A 19,334-nucleotide genomic window follows, 5' to 3' on the forward strand; every position below is an offset into this window, starting at 1 on the left:
AACAAGACATGTGGCCTTTTACACACAGAAAAATAACGCCTTAGAAACGAGTATTACAGCTTGCTCCTTTCAGGGGCAAACTATATTACACCTATCTTATTTATTGTAACATTCATAGTAACTTGTTCCAAATGAGTCTGGTCCTTTTCCAATGCCATCAGTTTTATAAACATTGAACAGAACTGTCATGACCGTGATACTCCCAGTGCCCTGAACAGTGAGTGGCACTCAGTACTCAGTGGGTTTGTTTAATGTCATCCACTCTTCAGGATCCCAAAGGTACCAATAAAAATGAGCTGAGGGTTTCCCTGGTGGTGCAGTGGTTGGGAGTCCGCCTGCTGATGCAGGGGACACGGGTTCGTGCCCCGGTCCGGGAAGATCCCACATGCCACGGAGCGGCTGGGCCCGTGAGCCATGGCCGCTGAGCCTGCGCGTCCGGAGCCTGTGCTCCGCAATGGGAGAGGCCACAACAGTGAGGCCCGTGTACCGCAAAAAAAAAAAAAAAAAAAAAAAAAGACCTGAAATGCTAATATGCAACCATATTTAACGATTTTTTTGTTGTAAAATATACTTATTATCTGTATTTTCCAACTTTTTTCATAAGCACAAAGAAAAAATGTTAAAGTTGTCTTTAAACCTAAGACTTAGAGATAGGTCACATTTTGGAGTCTAATCTTCCACGAGTGTGTGTGTGTGTGTGTTTATGTGTCAGATAGGTCACATTTTGGAGTCTAATCTTCCACGAGTGTGTGTGTGTGTGTTTATGTGTCAGCATGGTTACAAGTCCAGCCTCCTGAATCTCTGCCATTTGCAGCCTGTGTGGCCTCAGGCAAGTTGCTTCTCCCCTATAAGCCCATTTTCTCGTCTATAAAATGAGACTGATAAGACTAGCTGATAGGCTGAGACTAAGGCTTGAAGGAGATTGAATGTGCAGAGCCCTGAGCACACTAAGCGCTCAGTCAATGTAGCTGCTATTATTGTGTTTCCAAAAAGGAGCTGCAAAAGAACTCTGGACAACTTCTAGGCTCCGCTGGGGAGCCTTCCCAATAGCCTGCACAGAAGTGGGTATACCTGCCTCCGCCCCAACAAGGGGAAGCTGATCAGGGAATCGGAGGGGGCGGGTGCCTGGAAGAAGCTCACAGCAGCCCTGGCCTCTGAGTCACAGCCAAGTTCCTCCCTGCCACGTCCCTTTGTTTGCTGGGGAGTGAGCTGTGAGTCACATGGGCTCCAGCCCTGGGCTGGGCCCATCTGACCCGGGGACCGGACTGACCTGCCCACAGTCACTGAGAACACCCATTTGGACACTCTCCTCGTCCATAATTTTTCACCTTTAGAGGGATTCTGTGGGCTCCTGGGTAGTCTACCCCACTGCCACCACCACCACTTCTTTTTGGGTCTGTGCCTGTTTTTTTTTTTTCTTCACTGTGCTTTGTTCCACTTCAATTTAACTTCAACCTGTAAAGAACAAGTCCAGGAGACCCACCATAGGGTTCACACCCATTCACACCCTCTAGCTCCCCTTACACCTTTTTTTGTGTGTGTGGAAAAATATGCACAACATGAAATTTACCATTTGTAAGTGTACAAGTCAGTGACACTAAGTACATTCACAATGCTGTAAAACTATCACCACTATCCTTCTCAAAACATTTTCATCATCCCAAACAGAAGCTCCATACTCATTAAACAATAACTTCCCTTCCTCCCCTCCCTCTGGCCCCTGGTAACCTCTATTCTACTTTCTGTCTATATGAATTTGCCTATTCTAGGTACCTAATTTGAGTGGAATCATACAATATTTGTCCTTTTGTGTCTAGTTTATTTCACCTAGCATAAAGTTTTCAAGGTATATCCATGTTGTGGCATGTGTCAGAATGTCCTTCCTTTCTATGGTTGAGTAACATGCCATTGCAGGTATGTACCGTATTTTGTCTATCCATCCACCTGCCAATGGACACTTGGGTTGTTTCCACTTTTTAGCTATTGTGAATAACACTGGTATGAATATGGGTGTGCAAGTATCTGTTTGAGTCCCTGCTTTCGATTCTTTTGGGTATACACACAGGAGTGGAATTGCTAGATCATACGGTAGTTCTATGTTTAACTCCTCTTGCCCTTATAAGAGCTGGGCATCATAACCCAGCAGCTGCCACAGCTAATGCTCAGTGAGCATTCCCTCACTCCGTTACACACCATTCTAAAGACTTTTTGTGTGTTAAGTCATTTACTCCTCAAAACAATTTCCTGAGGCGGGGTGTGACTATTTTCACTCCCATTTTACAGACAAAGAAAGTGAGGTTACCCCTACCAGACGGCAGTGCCAGCACCTGAATCCAGGCACTTTCACACTGTCTCTCCAGTTGTGACAAAAAAAAATCGAGCTGCTCTGCCGACATGCATTTTCTGCCCTGAGCAATGCCTTACTTAGGTCTGTAACATCTTCCCTTGCTCTGGACTAAAGAACTAAAAAAAGGGAATGGGGGGGATAGGAGAGGGTGGGGGGTGCTCCACTGGGTTGGATTAGTCTAGACTCACTCCTTGCAGTGAGAGATCCAACTCCATCTAGATCAGTGAAAAGGGGAATTTGTTGGAAGGATACTGGAACAGCTCAGTCCAGTGACTGGATCCACAGATAATGTGCCCAGCCCCCTCCTCATCCTGTCACCACTCTATACTCTGGGGCCCCTTCTTACTGCTCTGATGTCTCTGAGTATCTTCTCTGACACTTTTGAGCAAGGGTGACCTGAGGGAAGCCCATGGCCTGTCCTGGCTGGGGCTACAGGCAGCCCTGAACCAATCACCATAGCCAGGTGGCTGAGGAACCACGATGGGCCCAGCCTGGGCCCCAGTCCCCACCCAGGCTCAGAAGAAAGAGGACTCCTTCAGAGGAGAGGGAGGGAGGCAGGGCAAATGCCCAACAGACACTGTGGTGTAATCTCCAATAGCAACAGATTGGAAGCTGTCCAATAGTACTAAACAAAACAACAAGGTTAAATAAAATTGCTACATCCACTCAGTGAAACATTATGTTGCTGTTTAGCAATTAATCATGAAGATTATGTAGCAACTTAAAAAAAATCTTAGGGAGGAATGAATGTCTGGTGGGAAAAAATGGGACACACACACATATACTTATATTGTAACAATTCACATGTAAGAAAAAAATACGGCAAGAATTGTATCATAATGAAAGAATCATAAATGGCTTTTAATCTCTATTTTCCAAACTTTCATTTATTGGTTCCAATAATGGAACCAATTTACTGAGTGTCTGCTTGGTGCCAAGTGAAGTGCTGGGAATATGGCAGGGAACAGAATAGAAGAAAAACCCGGGCCCTCATAGAATTTACATTCTAGTGGGGGAGGCAGAAAACGGATAAGATGAATCAGCAAAATATACCCTATACCGGATTGTGATAGGAGGAATCAGCAAAATATACCCTATACTGGATTGTGATAGGAGTGAAGAGAAAAAATAAGCCTAGAAAGGCAGAGAGGAGTGCTGGGGGTAGTAGTGACAGTTTAGATACGATAGCCAGGGAAGGTGATATCTGAGTAAAGGTGAAGGAAGTAAGGGACCAAGTCAGGAGAAAAATATTCCAGGCAGGGGGAAGAGTGAGTGCAAAGACCCTGAGGCGTCCAAGTAGAGGAGAGAATTGAGGCTGATGTGGCTGGAGTGGGGTGGACAGGGGAAGAGCAAACCAAAGGAGGAGTCAAGAGAGGAAATTCGGCCAGATCTTGGGGGTCTTGTAGGCTACTGTAAGGACTTTAGCTTTTGCTGTAACCTTTTGAGGGTTTTGAGCAAAATGGGTGGTGATCTGCCCACCACTTTAGAAGGATCCCTCCGGCTTTGAATTGAGAACAAGCTGGAAGGAGGTAAGGGCAGAAGCTGGGAGACCAGCAAATAGATCGCCACAGTCATTCAGGTGAGAGGGGAAAGGGGCTTGGGCAAGGGTGGTAGCAACAAGGGTGGTAAGCAGTGGCCGCCTTCTAGGTATTGACAGTACACACAGTGGGATTTTCTGATGAGTGTGGGGATGAGAGATATAAGAGTCAAAGACCACACCCCAGGCTTTGGGTCTGAGTAATCAGAAGGATGGAGGTGCCCTTAACTGAGATGTGGGAAGAGGACCAGTGTCCTGGAAGCCCGGTAAAGAAAGAGCTTCAAGAAAGAGAAAATGACCAGCTACGTCAAACACTGCTGGTAGCCAAGCAGGATGGGGCCACAGATGGGCCACTGGAATGAGGAACATGGTAGCCACTGCAGACCTGGGCAAGAGATATTCATAAGGAATAATGGGCTCAAAAGAGAACTGGGATAAAAGCGGCATTATTCATAAGAGCCAAAAGTGGAAGCAACCCAAGTGCCCCTGCAACAGAAGAATGCATAATCAAAATGTGATCTATACATACACTGGAATATTATTCAGCCTTAAAAAAGGAAGGAAATTCTGACACATGCTACAACATGGATGTACACTGAAGATACTATACTAAATGAAGTAAGCCAGTCGCCAAAAATGACAAATACTGTCTTGCAAATATATACAATACAAATATTGATTCTATTTATATGAGGCATCTACAGTAGTGAATTCATAGAGATGGAAAATAGAATGGTGGTTACCAGGGTCTGGAGAGAGGGAGAAATGGAGAATTGTCATTTAATGGATATAGAGTTTCAATTCTGCAAGATGAAAAAGTTCAGGAGATTGTTGCATGACAATGTGAATATACTTAACACTACTGAATTGGACACTTCAAAATGGTTAGGATGGTAAGCTTTATGTTATATGTAGTTTATCACAATTTTTTTTTAAGAGAGAGAGCATGGGGGGCAAAGAATTGGAATCAGTAAGTCCAGACAATTCTTTCAAAAAGTTCTGCTCTAGGGCTTCCCTGGTGGCGCAGTGGTTGACAGTCCTCCTGCCGATGCAGGGGACGCGGGTTCGTGCTCCGGTCAGGGAGGATCCCACATGCCGCAGAGAGGCTGGGCCCGTGAGCCATGGCTACTGAGCCTGAGCGTCCGGAGCCTGTGCTCCGCAACGGGAGAGGCCACAACAGTGAGAGGCCCGCGTACCACAAAAAAAAAAAAAAAAGTTCTGCTCTAAACTGAAAAGAAATGGGGGTGTAACTGGAGGAAGAAGTGGGGTGGGTTTTTTTCTTAAGTTGGGAAAAATAACAGCATGTTTGTGTGTTGATGGGACAGATCCAGTGGACAGTGTTCTTGAATGTTTAAATTATTTTCAAAATAAAAAGCTATACTTTGGGGTGATGAAAACATTCTGGAATCGGATAGCTGTAATGGCTGCACAACCTTGTGAATATACTAAAAGCTACTACTATACTGTATACTTTAAAAGGGTTGATTTTATGCTATGTGAATAATATCTCGATTAAAAAATGATAAAATTAAAACTATAATAAATTTAATGTTGTCTGGGTACCATGTTCACACATACAGCCTGAATTCCCACCCAGACAGCCCCAAATACCAACAGTTCCTGTGGCCAGTGACCCAGAGGTCACCACAGCTGTGTGGTAGCTTGTGGTCCAGGAGAGGGGAGCAAAGTCTCTCAAGTTTAGGCTGAGACACAAATGTCCCATTAGCATATACAGCAATTCAGATAAATCTACTGAACAAGCACCCAGTAGCTGCAAATAAATGGCCCTGTTTACTTAGGGCCATGAATTCTCAGGCTTCTGATCTAAAAGTGAAATGTAAGAAAAATCCATTCAACTCAAAGCAAGAAAATCTGAGCTGCCCCCACCCCCAACTTATCTGCCAACCCATGCTGTCCCTCTGTAATTGCACAGGAGCCAGGGATGGCCTTATTTTGCAATTAGTTATGGGAGAGGGAGTTCTTTCTGAAATGTTCTCCCATTTGTAACAGTACCACACTCCTGCTTCCCACTGCCTTATTCATTTCTTCTGAACAACTTCAAACAGTATCTTATCTCCTGTGATACTTAATTTTAAACATCAACTCAGCTAGACTCTAAGGCCTAGATATTTGGTCAAACATTATTCAAGATGTTTCTGTGAAGGTACAGGAATTTTTTAGATGAAATTAACATTTAAATCATAGACTCTGAGTAAAACAAGTTGCTCTTCATAATGTGGGTGGGCCTCATCCAATCAGTCGAAGGCCTTAACAGAACAAAGACTGACCTCCACTAGCAGGAAGGAAAACTGCAACTCTTCCCTGAGTCTCCAGCTTGCCAGCCTACTCTGCAGATTTTTAACTTGCCAAGCCTCTATAATCACATAGAAGAATCACCAATTATTCAAAATAAATCTCTCTCTCTCTCCTCTTGCTCTCACTCTTGCTCACTCTCCCTCTGTATGTGATATATATATATATATATGTTTTATATGTACTATGTTTAACTCATTAGGATATTAAGTTATACCCTATTCCTTTGAACTTCTAACAGTACCCAGTTTCTGGGTTCAAGCCCAGCTCCACTACTCATTCACAGCGTGACCCTGGGCAAGTTACCTCTCTGTGCCTCAGTTTCCCCATACATAAAATGGGGATAATAATATCCCCTCCATGAGTTTGCTGTGAGAATTAAATGAGATAGTACATATAAAACACATAGTAGGGGGCTTCCCTGGTGGCACAGTGGTCGAGAGTCTACCTGCCGATGCAGGGGACACGGGTTCGTGCCCCGGTCTGAGAAGATCCCACATGCCGCGGAGCGGCTGGGCCCGTGAGCCATGGTCGCTGAGCCTGCGCATCCAGAGCCTGTGCTCCACAACGGGAGAGGCCACAACAGTGAGAGGCCCGCGTACCGCAAAAAAAACAAACAAACACACGCATAGTAGGGGCTTCCCTGGTGGCGCAGTGTTTAAGAATCCGCCTGCCAATGCAGGGGACACGGGTTCGAGCCCTGGTCGGGGAAGATCCCACATGCCGCGGAGCAACTAAGCCCGTGCGCCACAACTACTGAGCCCGAGAGTCTAGAGCCCGTGCTCCGCAACAAGAGAAGCCCACACACTGCAATGAAGAGTAGCTCCCGCTCGCCGCAACTAGAAGAAGCCAGCGGGCCGCAACTAGAAGAAGCCAGCGGGCAGCAACGAAGACCCAATGCAGCCAAAAATAAAATAAATTTATTTAAAAATAAATAAATAAATAAAACACATAGTAAATTGTCTAGCACAGTGTTTTTCAAATAGTAGGTTTTTGACCCATTACTGAAATAAATTTAGTGGGTCTCACAACCATCACTTTTTTAAAAAGCATAAATTCATTAATGCTGAAAAGAATTGTCAGAGGACACTAGACATACATACATAAGTAGTGTCTCACCAAACTTCTTTTAGATATGTGTGCACGTACACACACACAACAGGTTACTGTCTAGATTTATTTCTTACAATGGGTCACATCAAAAACAAGTGTGAAAAGCCAGACTCCACCATATAATAAGTACTCAATAAAATTTGGTAGCATCATCATTATTATCTCACTCTAAAAGGCAATATAGGGCCTCCCTGGTGGCGCAAGTGGTTGGGAGTCCGCCTGCCGATGCAGGGGATGCGGGTTCGTGCCCCGGTCTGGGAGGATCCCGTATGCCGCGGAGCGGCTGGGCCCGTGAGCCGTGGCCGCTGGGCCTGCGCGTCCGGAGCCTGTGCTCCGCAACGGGGGAGGCCACAACGGTTAGAGGCCCGCATACCGCAAAAAAAAAATAAAATAAAAAAAAATAAAATAAAAGGCAATATAACATTCTTTACTAGTATAACAAAAGAGAGCTGCTAATATTGGTATCAATTCTACACCTTGTTTCCTGCAGTGCTGTTTAAGAGTCACTCCAGCTCCCTAAGTTAACTCTCTCTCCTGGAAGGACTCAGGCGGTCATTTAAATATTTTCTGACTCACAATGCTGGCCAAGGATTAGTGAGCCCCTGCCCAGCCCAGAACATATGAAATATGAGCAATTTGTTAAGAAAATCACTTGACTCTGCAAGACTGCACAGGGCTTTTGTAAAATTAAAGCCAAGCTGGGGAGAAACAGTTTTTCCACCCCGCTGGGAGATGTGTCATAGAGAGAGGTTACACAAGGTCAGCTAAGCTGCACCTTCTGAGACTGGAACCTCACTCAGCTCTGTAACACGCTTCCTTGTTTTGGGGTTGGGTTTTATCACTATGTTTTTCCCCTAACTTTCCAGGTGCACATGCATGCACACACACCCCTCACTGAAGAATGGAAATGAAATCCCTATGAACTATTCTAACAGCTTAGGTAAAGGGAATCTGTTAAACCAAAGGAGTTTAGATTTTGAAGATCTCAAAATAATTCTATTGCATATAAGTTTTTCCCCCTCCAGAAATGAACTAAAAACTCAGCCCGAATTTTTTTGAAACAACAGTGGTAACTCCATCCCCCTCAACACACACACATACACACACACATGCATTAGCACTGTTTTGTTTAAAATGGACCTCCTCATCCCAGCTGAGAGTAAGCTGAGGTGTGAGTGGATGTGCAGTTTCCAATGGAGTTCCCAGGTTGTTCCTTAAACTCAGAAAACCAGATTCCTACTGATGCACATGTAGGTGCTTTGCTTTTTATTTCTTCTTCCATGAGAATACAATCTTGGACTTGTGGCAAAGCATTACATCTGGAACACATAAGTGCATGTAGGGGTGTAAACTAATCTTTTAATGTGTGATAGTATTCCTTTCTTATTTTTATTCCATTCCTCAAACTATGATTGGGTGGGGGACAAAAATTGCTTTAGCATCAAAACTCTCGCCGTAAATGAAATCCTACCTCTTTGCCCAATAGATAAAACAAATTAAAATGTAGCCTCACTCCAATGCCCTCCACCACTCCCTGGTACCTCCAGGGCTGTGGGGGTCCCTAGTTCTCACCACACTTCTCAAGGCATGGAGGCAGGGGAATATGGGAGGATCTTCAGGAATCGCCATCATGCCCTCAGAGTAAAGGGAAGCCAGGTCTGCATATGCTCAGTCAGTGCCAGATGCACTTCCATTCCACAAATTCAGGCATTAAATATTTTATCCAAGGTCTTCAGCCTTAGATTAAACACTACACTATATTGTGTCACTATCTTCAACAAGGAAAAGAGATGCTGATGTTCCTGGATTTTTGTCTGTACAGCTTGAAGGATGGGCCTCTGAGTGTCTCTTCAGAAAACGATGACTGGGGGAGCTGAGTGAGTGATGCACCCAGTAAAAGTATTTCAGGACTGGACTTAATATCATTGAGATGGCAAAACCTCCCACAGACCTACAGACTCAATACAACCCCTGTCAAATTCTTAGCTGCCTTTTTTGCAGAAATTGACAAGTTGATCCTAAAATTTATATGGGGATCCCAAATAGCCAAAACAATCATGGAAAAGGACAAAGTGGAAAGATTCGTATTTCTCAATTTCAAAACTTACCACAAGGGTATAGTAATCAAGATAGTAACAATGGTACTAGCACAAGGATAGACATACAGATCAATGGAATAGAAATGAGAATGCAGAACTAAACACATTTATGGCCTACTGATTTTTGACAAGGATGTCAAGACAATTCAATGGGAAGAATAGCCTTTTCAACAAACTGTGCAGGGTCAACAGGCTATCCGCATGCAAAAGAATGAAGCTGTACCGGTCTACCTCACACCACACCTAAAAATTATGTATCAAAGACCTAAATGTAGGAGCTAAAACCATAAAATTCTTAGAAGAAAACTTAGGCATAAATCTTTATGATCTTGGATTAGGCAAAGGTTTCTTAGATATGACACCAAAAGCACAAGCAATACAAGAAAAATAGATAAATTGGCTTCATCAAAATTAAAACCTTGGGCTTCAAAGGACACCATCCAGAAAGTGAAAAGACAACCCACAGAATGGGAGAAAATGTTGAAAATTCATGTATCTGATATGGGACTGAATCTAGAATATATAAAGAACCCTTACAACTCAATAGTAAAAACACAACCCAATTTTTTAAATAGGCAAAAGATCTGAATAGACATTTCTCCAAGGAAGATATACAAATGGCTGATAAACATATTAAAAGATATTTAATCAACACAATATTGAAGGAGAACAAAGTTGGAGGACTGAGGCTACCCGACATCAAGATTTACTATAAAGCTACGGTGATCAAAACAGTGCAGTACTGGCAAAAGAATAAACAAATAAATCGAAGGAACAGAATAGAGAGCCCAGGGCCTCCCTGGTGGCACAGTGGTTAAGAGTCCGCCTGCCGATGCAGGGGATACGGGTTCGTGCCCCGGTCTGGGAGGATCCCATATGCCGCGGAGCGGCTGGGCCCGTGAGCCATGGCCGCTGGGCCTGCGCATCCGGAGCCTGTGCTCCGCAACGGGAGAGGCCACAACAGTGAGAGGCCCGCATACCGCAAAAAGAAAAAAAAAAAAAAAAAAGAATAGAGAGCCCAGAAATAGACCCTCATAAATACAGTCAACTGATCTCTGACAAAGGAGCAAAGGCAATGCAATGGAACAAAGATCATCTTTTCAACAAACGGTGTTGAAACAACAGCACATCCACATACAAAAAAAGACAAAAAAAATCTAAACATAGACCTTACACCCTTCACAAAAATTAACTCAAAATGAATCACAGACCTAAATGTAAAATGCAAAAGTCTAAAACACCCAGAAGATAACATAGCAGAAAACCTAGAATACCTTGTAATGGTGATGCCTTTTTAGATCCAACACCAAAAACACAATCCATGAAAGAAATAATTGATAACCTGGACTTCACAAAATTAAAAATTTCTGCTTTGCAATAGATAATACCAAGAGAAATAGAAGATAAGTCACAGAGTGGGAGAAAGCATTTGTGAAAGACACATGTGATAAAGGACTGTTACAAAAAATATACAAAGAACTCCTAAAACTCAACAAGAAACAAACAACCTGAATCAAAAATGGCCCAGAGACCTTAACAGACACCTCACCAAAGAAGATATACACATGGCAAGTAAGCATATGAAAAGATGCTCCATATCATCATATGACAACAGGGAAACACAAATTAAAACAACAATGAGGATACCACTAAACACCTATGACAATGGCCAAAATACAAAACCCTGACAACACCAAATGCTGACAAGCATGTGGAGCAACAGGCACTCTCATACACTGCTGGTAGGAATGGAAAATGGTACAGCCACTTTGGAAGACAGTTTGGTGGTTTCTTAAAAAACTAAGCACTCTCTTACCATATGATCCAACAATCACACTCCCTGGTATTTACCCAAAAGAGCTGAAAACTTATGTCCACACAAAACTTCTGCAGGGCAGAAGTTGAGACACGGATGTAGAGAACAAACATATGGACACCAAGGGGGGAAAGTGGCGGGGGGGGGGGTGTGGCAATGGTGGTGGGATGAATTGGGAGATTGGGATTGACATGTATACACTGATGTGTATAAAATTGATGACTAATAAGAACCTGCTGTATAAAAAACAAAACTAATACTAAACTTTCTTTGGGTTATTTGTACAGAAATATGTTAATATAAATGTTTCAAACATTACATAAAATTCCTAAAAATCTTATATGTTCTGGTATAATGTTATAAGTCATAATTCTAGTTATTACTTTAAAATGTATATCTCAAAAAAAACCTGCACATAGATGTTTAGAGCAGCTTTATTCATAATTTTCAAAACTTGGAAGCAACCAAGATGTCCTTCAGTAGGTGAATGGAAAAATAAACTGTGATATACCCAGACAATGGAATATCATTCAGTGCTAAAAAATGTGTTATCAAGCCATGAAAAGACATTGGAAACCTTAACTGCATATTACTAAGCGAAAGAAACCAAAATGAGAAGGCTACACACTGTATGATTCTAACTACATGACATTCTGGAAAAGGCAAAACTGTGGAGACAATAAAAAGATCAGTGGTTATGGTGGAGGGTGGAGGAAGGTATGCACAGGTAGAGCACAGAGGATTTTTAGAGTAGTGAAATACTCTGTATGATATTATAATGAAGGATATATGTCATTGTACATTTATCCAAACCCACTGAGAGTAGAATACCAACAGTGAGCCATTAGGTAAACTATAGTATTTAGATGATTATGATGTGCCAATGCAGGTCTATCCTTGGTGACAGATGTACCATTCTGGTGAGTGCTGTTGATAATGGTGGAGGCTATGCATGTGTGTGAGCAGGGAGTATAGGAGAAATCTCTGTACCTTCGTCTCACTTTTATTATAAACCCAAACTGCTCTAAAAAATAAAGTTAAAAAAAGATATTTAACACCACTAACCATTAGGGAAATGAAAACCAAAACCACGATGAGATACCATTTCACATGCACTAGAATGGCAATAACCAAAAAGATGGACAGTGACAAGTGCTGCTGAGGATGTGGAGTAATTGGAACCCTCATATACCACTGGTGGGATTGCAGAATGGTACAGCCACTACGGAAAACACTTGGCAGTTCCTCAAAATGTTAAACATGGAGTTACCATCCGACCTGCAATTCCACTGCTGGGTATGTACCCAAGAGAAATGAAAACCTATTTCCATACAAATTTGTACACTCTTCCCTGGGGAAGGGGAGAGCCAGGGCAGGTAAAAAGAAGACAGCATATGGACAGAGAAAGTGTTCTTGTACATATGGCTAAATGAAGAAAAACAAAAAAGGCTGGAGAAGAATACATACAAAATGAGCAATTATGTTGGTTTTTAAAGATATACACAGGTACACACATCTGTACATAAGAATGTAAGAGAAATACACAGCCAGCTGATCATAAATGTTCTTTCTGGATGTAAGCCTGGGTTTTACTCTACAACTTCTGACTTGTTTGCATTTCTGTGTATTAAGAAATAATCAGAGTTTCCTATGCAAAAGAGCATTTCTTTTTCTAGCCAAAAGGGAAGGAAAGAGGGAAGAGGCCATTGGAGTGGGCAGTGTGGGAATCTGTGAAAGTGGACAAAAGCGAAAGAGCATTCCAAGTAGTGGGAACAGTAGCAGCAAAGATTTGAAAGTGGAAAAGCTTCTCGGGTATTTGGGGGATGTCAGGTTCAGCTCTGTTACAGGGGCCAGAGGGTAACTTGGGATGTGGTGTGTTAAAGATGAGTTGGAACGATGAGTTGAAGCAGCCAAGTTCCAAGGTGTCATATGCCCCTCAGGGACGGAGGGCTATGGGGACATGGGGTGGCCACTGTAGGCTGGGGAGACTGCTGGGAGAGGATGGGGGGCTGTGGTTGGGCAAGAGGTCTCGGCAGTGGTTCAACCTGGCCTCTGTCTCACCATAAACTGACCCCCAACTCCATTATCAGACTTGGCTCCTAATAAGATCCTCTCCAAAAAGAATAACACCCACGCCAGTGAAACCCCCAAATCTGAATGAAGAACTTCCAATGTGTCTGAGCACACCTCTCCTATTAGGAGCACAAAGCAGTGATGGAGTGACCTGGGTCAATCCTTAGTCACCAGATGACAACCCTGGCCAGCCCCGCCCGCATGCAGGCTGTGACGGGGTTAAGCACTTTGCAAGTATCTTCTCATTTCATCCTCAGAGCAGACCTGTGAGGTACAGGCAAGCACCACCCCCCTTTACAGATGAGCAAACAGGCTTGGAGAGGTTAGGCACCTTGTCCAAGGTCACTCCACTGAAAATGTTGAGGTGGAGACTGGAACACAGGACCCCAAATGCCATCTCTACAATTTCTATTTGCCTCAAAGCCAGTCAGTGTGCTGCTCCAGCTTCCAGGAAATATTACTGAGCTCAGAGCTGGAGATGAATTCCGGGCTTGGGGTTCTATTGACAGGAACAGCAAATCCAGATCCATAAATTTACCATACGCTGGCTGGAAGTGGAGGTGAGGTGTTGGGACAAGGAACCAAGTTGAACTGTTAAATAACTAGCTTGGTCTTTAGCTGGCTGAGCCAGGCAAGACACCAAGCTGCCTCCTCTATCCTCCAACTCTGGCCACGGGCCCCAGCCTCTCTTTCTGGAGCATTCTGGTTTTGACTTGGGCCCCATATCTAGTTCTGCCCTGACTTTTGGTCCACCTTGGAAAAGTCAGGAGACACCTGGGAAATGAAGGCAATGACCTCCTCCAGCCTTATTGTTCCATGGCCACCAGAAACCCTGGGGCATCCACCTAACATCGCAACAAACCCTCACTGAGCCAGGGACTGAGCATTTGGCCAGGAGCAGCCTTTGTCTCCCAGATCTGACATTCCACAGGGATGTACACAAAAGAGAGGCCTATCTAAGATATTTAAAACACCCATCTTGGGACTTCCCTGGTGGCACAGCACCTAAGAATATGCCTGCCAATGCAGGGGACACAGGTTCGATCCCTGGTCCGGGAAGATCCCACATGCCGCAGAGCAACAAAGCCTGTGCGCCGCAACTACTGAGCCTGCGCTCTAGAGCCCACGAGCCACAACTACTGAGCCTGTGAGCCACAACTACTGAAGCCCACGAGCCTAGAGCCCGTGCTCCACAACAAGAGAAGCCACCACAATGAGAAGCCTGCACACCACAATGAAGAGTATCCCCCGCTCACCGCAACTAGAGAAAGCCCGCGTGCAGCAATGAAGACCCAACGTAGCCAAAAATTAATTAATTAATTAATTAAAAATAAATAAAACACCCATCTTTCTTTAAATCACTGAATAAATCTTCAGGGAAGATCCTCCTCACCTTCACCTCTCCCAATACAACTGACAAGAGGCCCAAGAAAACAAACAGTTGGCAAGTTATTCATCACTCCACACCACAACTGGGTGTGAAAAATGGGTTCCGAAAAATGGGTTCACTAAGAGGGTCCGTGCCACAGGACAGTTGCAGAGATAATATGAAGATATTGGTGCTGAGCTCAGCAGCCCAAGGCACAGCCATTCAGATCAACTGTCATTTACTGAAGGCTGCTAGGTCAGTTCCTTTTCCCCAGTATATTCCAACACACACACACACACACACACACACACACACACTCTGCTATAACCAATGAGAATCTTGCATCAAGCCCCCTAGGCTCATGCTCAGTTGTCAAGGCAGCAATTTCAGGAACATCATCACTCCAGGTCCCACCCTCTAGAAAGGAAGGCATGAGCATTCTGGTCAACTAGGAGAGCACAAAATGCTGAGCTCTTCCTCCAGTCACCTGCAAGGATTTGGGGAGAAGGTGGGGGAGCTTCTGCCCACACGGCTCACTTCCCCTCTCCCTTCACCAGGGAGACAGACCATGTCCAGGGCTCAAGAGCTGACTGGCCACACCAGGGGCTTGACTACAACCTTGGGTTCTATATGCATAGAATGGTCTTCCCTAAGACACCCACATGGCTGCTCCCTCTTTCAACTGGGTTTCTGCTCAAATGCTGCTTCCTCAGAGAGACCTTCCCTAACCTAAACCAACCCTGCCTCCATTCCAGCCACTCTGGATCCCCTTACCCAGCTTCATCTCCTTCATCACACTGATCACACTCCCTCACATTACATTATAGGTCTAGTTGTCTACTGTCCATCTCCATCACTGGGATGTGAACTCCTAAAGGGAGGAACACTGTTGGTTTCCTTGACTGCTGTGTGGCCAGGCCAGAGCCCTCCCTCCATAAGTGGTTCTTGAATACATGAAGTAAACGAGCTGAGCTAAGTGGCTAAGGCACATGAAAAAAGCAAAGCTTGCCACCAAACCTCTCCACAGTGGACCCAGCCCTACTCCCCACACTGGTGACCTCCCACGCAGAAACTGACTCAATAAGTTAGAATCATATATAAAAACATTCCATTTTCACTCAAGTTTCAACTTGTATATGTGAGGTGATATGAATCAGGCAATATTTATACAAACCATGAAGATAATGGGTCCAAGGATGAATAATTTTTTTTTTTGGCCGCATTTTGTGGCATGTGGGATCCTAGTTTGGACTGCTGGGGAAGTCCACCAAGGATTAATTTTTTAAAAATATATCTAGGGCCACAATTAATAAACCGATTAAGGAATGAATTGAAAAAATCCAGGGAAAGAACAAAAGAGTGAAAGAAACAGAGCTCCACACCCCATCACCACCCACCCCTGCTGCCCAATGAGTTACAGGAGCCTGAACAATACAGATCTTGGCCTCGAAAGTTTCTAAACTACTGCAGTTTTCTTTGATGCCTCTTTGCCTCAGGCCCCCTCAGATGACATATGACTCAGTAGCACACTGAGTTCTGGTCAGGGGCTCAGGAACCTTGGTGACGGCAGAGAAGTAAAGGCAGCTTTCTGGGATGGATGGTGATGGATGAAAGGATCAGGATGCAACGTAGACCAGAAAAACTGGAGCAGTAGCATGCAGAAGTCTGGAGGCCACATCTCATCCTCATAAGAGGGGGTACAGGGACTATATCTGGTTCTCTGCACACCACATCTTTCCTCCACAAGAATGGGCTCTCTGGAGGCAATGAGTTCCCAGTCACTGGAGGATTCAAGCCCAGGTTAAGCAATAACTAGGAAGAGGTGTTGTGGAGGTGGTTTAAACTGCAGGTTAAACTATGTGACCTCAAAGGTCACTGTAGCCTGGTGTTCCTGACTAATGGCCAGTTCCTTTGCATTTCACTACTCTTAAACCTCTCCAGACTCGCCTTGCTTCTCTCAGCAGATACTCATTCGTTCGGTCACTCAGGGACATCTATTGAGCACCTACTGTTGCTAGGGGCCAGAGCTGAGCAGTGACCAGGGCAACATATCTACCCTCTTGGATTCTACATTCTTCTGGGTGAAGACAATAAACCCATAAACAGATACGTGAGTAAGACCATTTCAGGTAAGCACCATGAGTAAAATACAATGGGGGAATGTGACAGAAACTGCGGGGCTGCTTTGGACTGAGTGGTCAGGGGAACCTTCTCTACAGAGTAGACATCTGAGCTATAGGGCAAGGAAGTGTCAGACATGAAAATAAGTGGTGGAACAGTGGGCACAGCAGAAGGAACAGCACGTGCAAAGGCCCTAAGAAGTCTCCTGACACATTGAGTTCAAATTCTCATGAACTGCATCCCATCCTAAAGGTCCCACCATAGGCCAACAGTCCCTAACCCCACCGCCTGCCTTCTTTTCCCAAATGACTTCTTTATCAGATTTTCTCAAGTCAAGGCAGACCTGAATTTTCCACTGGAAGGTGTGCTCTGAGCAAGGGCACAAAGGAACATGTGTGCACTTCCACCTACAGGGGCAGAGGGAATGTTGACACCTTGACTCCACATAAACTTGGGCCTGCCCTGTATAGGGAGCAAGAACTTGCATCTTCCCACCAGCGGTTCAGGGTCCACATTTGTGGGGTGCGGGCCTTTTGCAGACTATGATGAAAAGAAAACCCTCTGGAAAAATGTACACCTGTGCTCCAAGCATCTCACGTATATTTCAGAAGAGCCGCAGGTTCAGAATGCCTGTCTGTGGTTACCACTGCCAGAAGAAAAAAATAAACTGGTGTGGCCCAGAGACACTCCACTGATGGAAGGGACAATCTGTTAGAGGTGACTAAATGGAAGGGAGGAGACAAGATCAGGCCCTCGTACCCCTAAATAAACTCTCACATTCTCAGAGATTAGAGGATGTCAGCCTGTCAGGAGGACCAAGGCCTGAAGGAATTCTGGTGAAACCTTATCCACTGCCACCCCAGCGAGGGAAACATCCAATAACACCCCAGAGCCTCCAGAGAAGGTCTAAGACCTCATTTTCCAGGAGTGTCCTTGACAAAGGTCATCTCTAATCTCACATTCTGAGGTACATTTTGCACAAGGCTGGTTAACCATAAGAAGTGTTACTACAGGGCCTCCCTGGTGGCGCAAGTGGTTGAGAGTCCGCCTGCCAATGCAGGGGATACGGGTTCGTGCCCTGGTCTGGGAGGATCCCATATGCCGCGGAGCGGCTGGGCCCGTGGGCCATGGCCGCTGAGCCTGCGCGTCCGGAGCCTGCGCGTCCGGAGCCTGTGCTCCGCAACGGGGGAGGCCACAACAGTGAGAGGCCCCCATACCGCAAAAAAAAAAAAAAAAAAAAAAAAAAAATAAGTGTTACTACAAAGTCCAAGCATTTCTAGGTTGAAGGGGACACCGAGGCTACTGTGTAAATAATTCAGGTCATTAGCAGGGGAAGGGGAAGTGCCAAAAGCCTGCTCACCTACCTACCTCACTGGGGAGCCCCATCCTCACTGGGGACGCCCATTAGACGTCAACCAAAATAATAACAAGAAGAACAGCTAACCAAGGTAGAATTTACCTTGTACCAGGCACTACATTAAAACTTTAATCTTATACAACCCTTTAAGGTTTGTACTATTATCATCTCCACTTTACAGGTGGGGAAATTGAGACACGGACAGGTGAAGTAACTTGCCCAAGACTACACAGCTAAGGCGCAGACATAGCAAAACTCCTCTTCCACACCCCAGGGTAGAAAGTGGTAACACCTGGGTAGTGTTTCTGCTCGTTCATCCACGACAGCTAACAACTACTCTTTGGCAGTTCTCACACCCTCCCCCAGTGCTGAAGGCAAGCAGGCTTCAGGCATTAAATGGAGCAAGAGCCCTCTAGGAACAAGCCGCTCTGTTTCAGAAACGTTCAAGCCCATGATGAGGCCGCTGATAGTGCAAGCGCGACTCTTCCCCGTGGCAAAGCCCCAGGGAACCCGACCTGGTAGAAACTACCACGTTCAGAAAACACTCACCCGTCTTTGACTACGAGGGACCGAAGTTCACGTTAACCCCTTGGTGTCCGCCTCCCCCGCCTCTATCTCGGGATCCTCCGGCCGCGCAGTTTTAAAGACGCAGCCGCGAGCACTACGGCTCGGGTGGGCCAGAAACCGCGGCCACCGCCCCAGGCGCCCAAAGCCGGGGTCCCAGCCGCGAAATGACCGCAGCCCTCCGAGCCCCGACCAGCAGCGCCCGAAGGGAAGCCACCCCGCGGAAAAGCGGCTGCGCCCCAGGACAGGTGGCACCTCGGGAACTTTCGCCCAAGAGTTACCAGAGGACCTAAGTTAGGGTCTCCGGCGCGAGCGGCAGCCGCTCCGGGCTAGTGGTGGCACCGCCTACCTAAGCCGCTCTCAGGTGCCCGGAGCCAGAGAGCGCACGTCGCCCGCTGCGGGCACAGGGATGGAGCGGGGACGACTTGGAGGTGGGGGTGGGGTCCCACTCCGGCATGGTGGGTGAAGGTGGAGAGGAGCCGAGGAAAGTGTCCCGCTCCGAAGGTCTAGCAGAGCAGTGGGGCTCCAGGCCAGCGGCCCACACTCACCTCGGCGCCCAGCACGGGCTCGACCGGCGGGACTGCAGAGCGCACCGCAGCTATGATGGTGGCAGCGGAGGCTACGG

The 19,334-nt window shown here is 45.6% G+C and overlaps 2 protein-coding genes across 2 annotated transcripts in view; one reads left to right on the top strand and one right to left on the bottom strand.

Moving 5' to 3' along the window:
• ARHGEF3 (Rho guanine nucleotide exchange factor 3) overlaps positions 1-19,334 on the bottom strand; it is a 313,291-nt gene extending 293,957 nt beyond the window's left edge. Inside the window, exon 1 of the mRNA XM_060109490.1 lies at positions 19,258-19,334. The gene's annotated coding sequence lies outside the window, so the exon portion shown is untranslated. The remainder of the gene's footprint in view (positions 1-19,257) is intronic.
• On the top strand, positions 12,486-14,994 carry SPATA12 (spermatogenesis associated 12). Its single transcript, XM_060111492.1, is given in 5 exon segments — positions 12,486-12,521; positions 14,029-14,134; positions 14,137-14,199; positions 14,202-14,291; positions 14,852-14,994. Coding segments are annotated over 5 exon segments (438 nt in total).

This window comes from Mesoplodon densirostris, chromosome 10 (assembly GCF_025265405.1).
Source record: "Mesoplodon densirostris isolate mMesDen1 chromosome 10, mMesDen1 primary haplotype, whole genome shotgun sequence".
Lineage (NCBI taxonomy): Eukaryota > Metazoa > Chordata > Mammalia > Artiodactyla > Ziphiidae > Mesoplodon > Mesoplodon densirostris.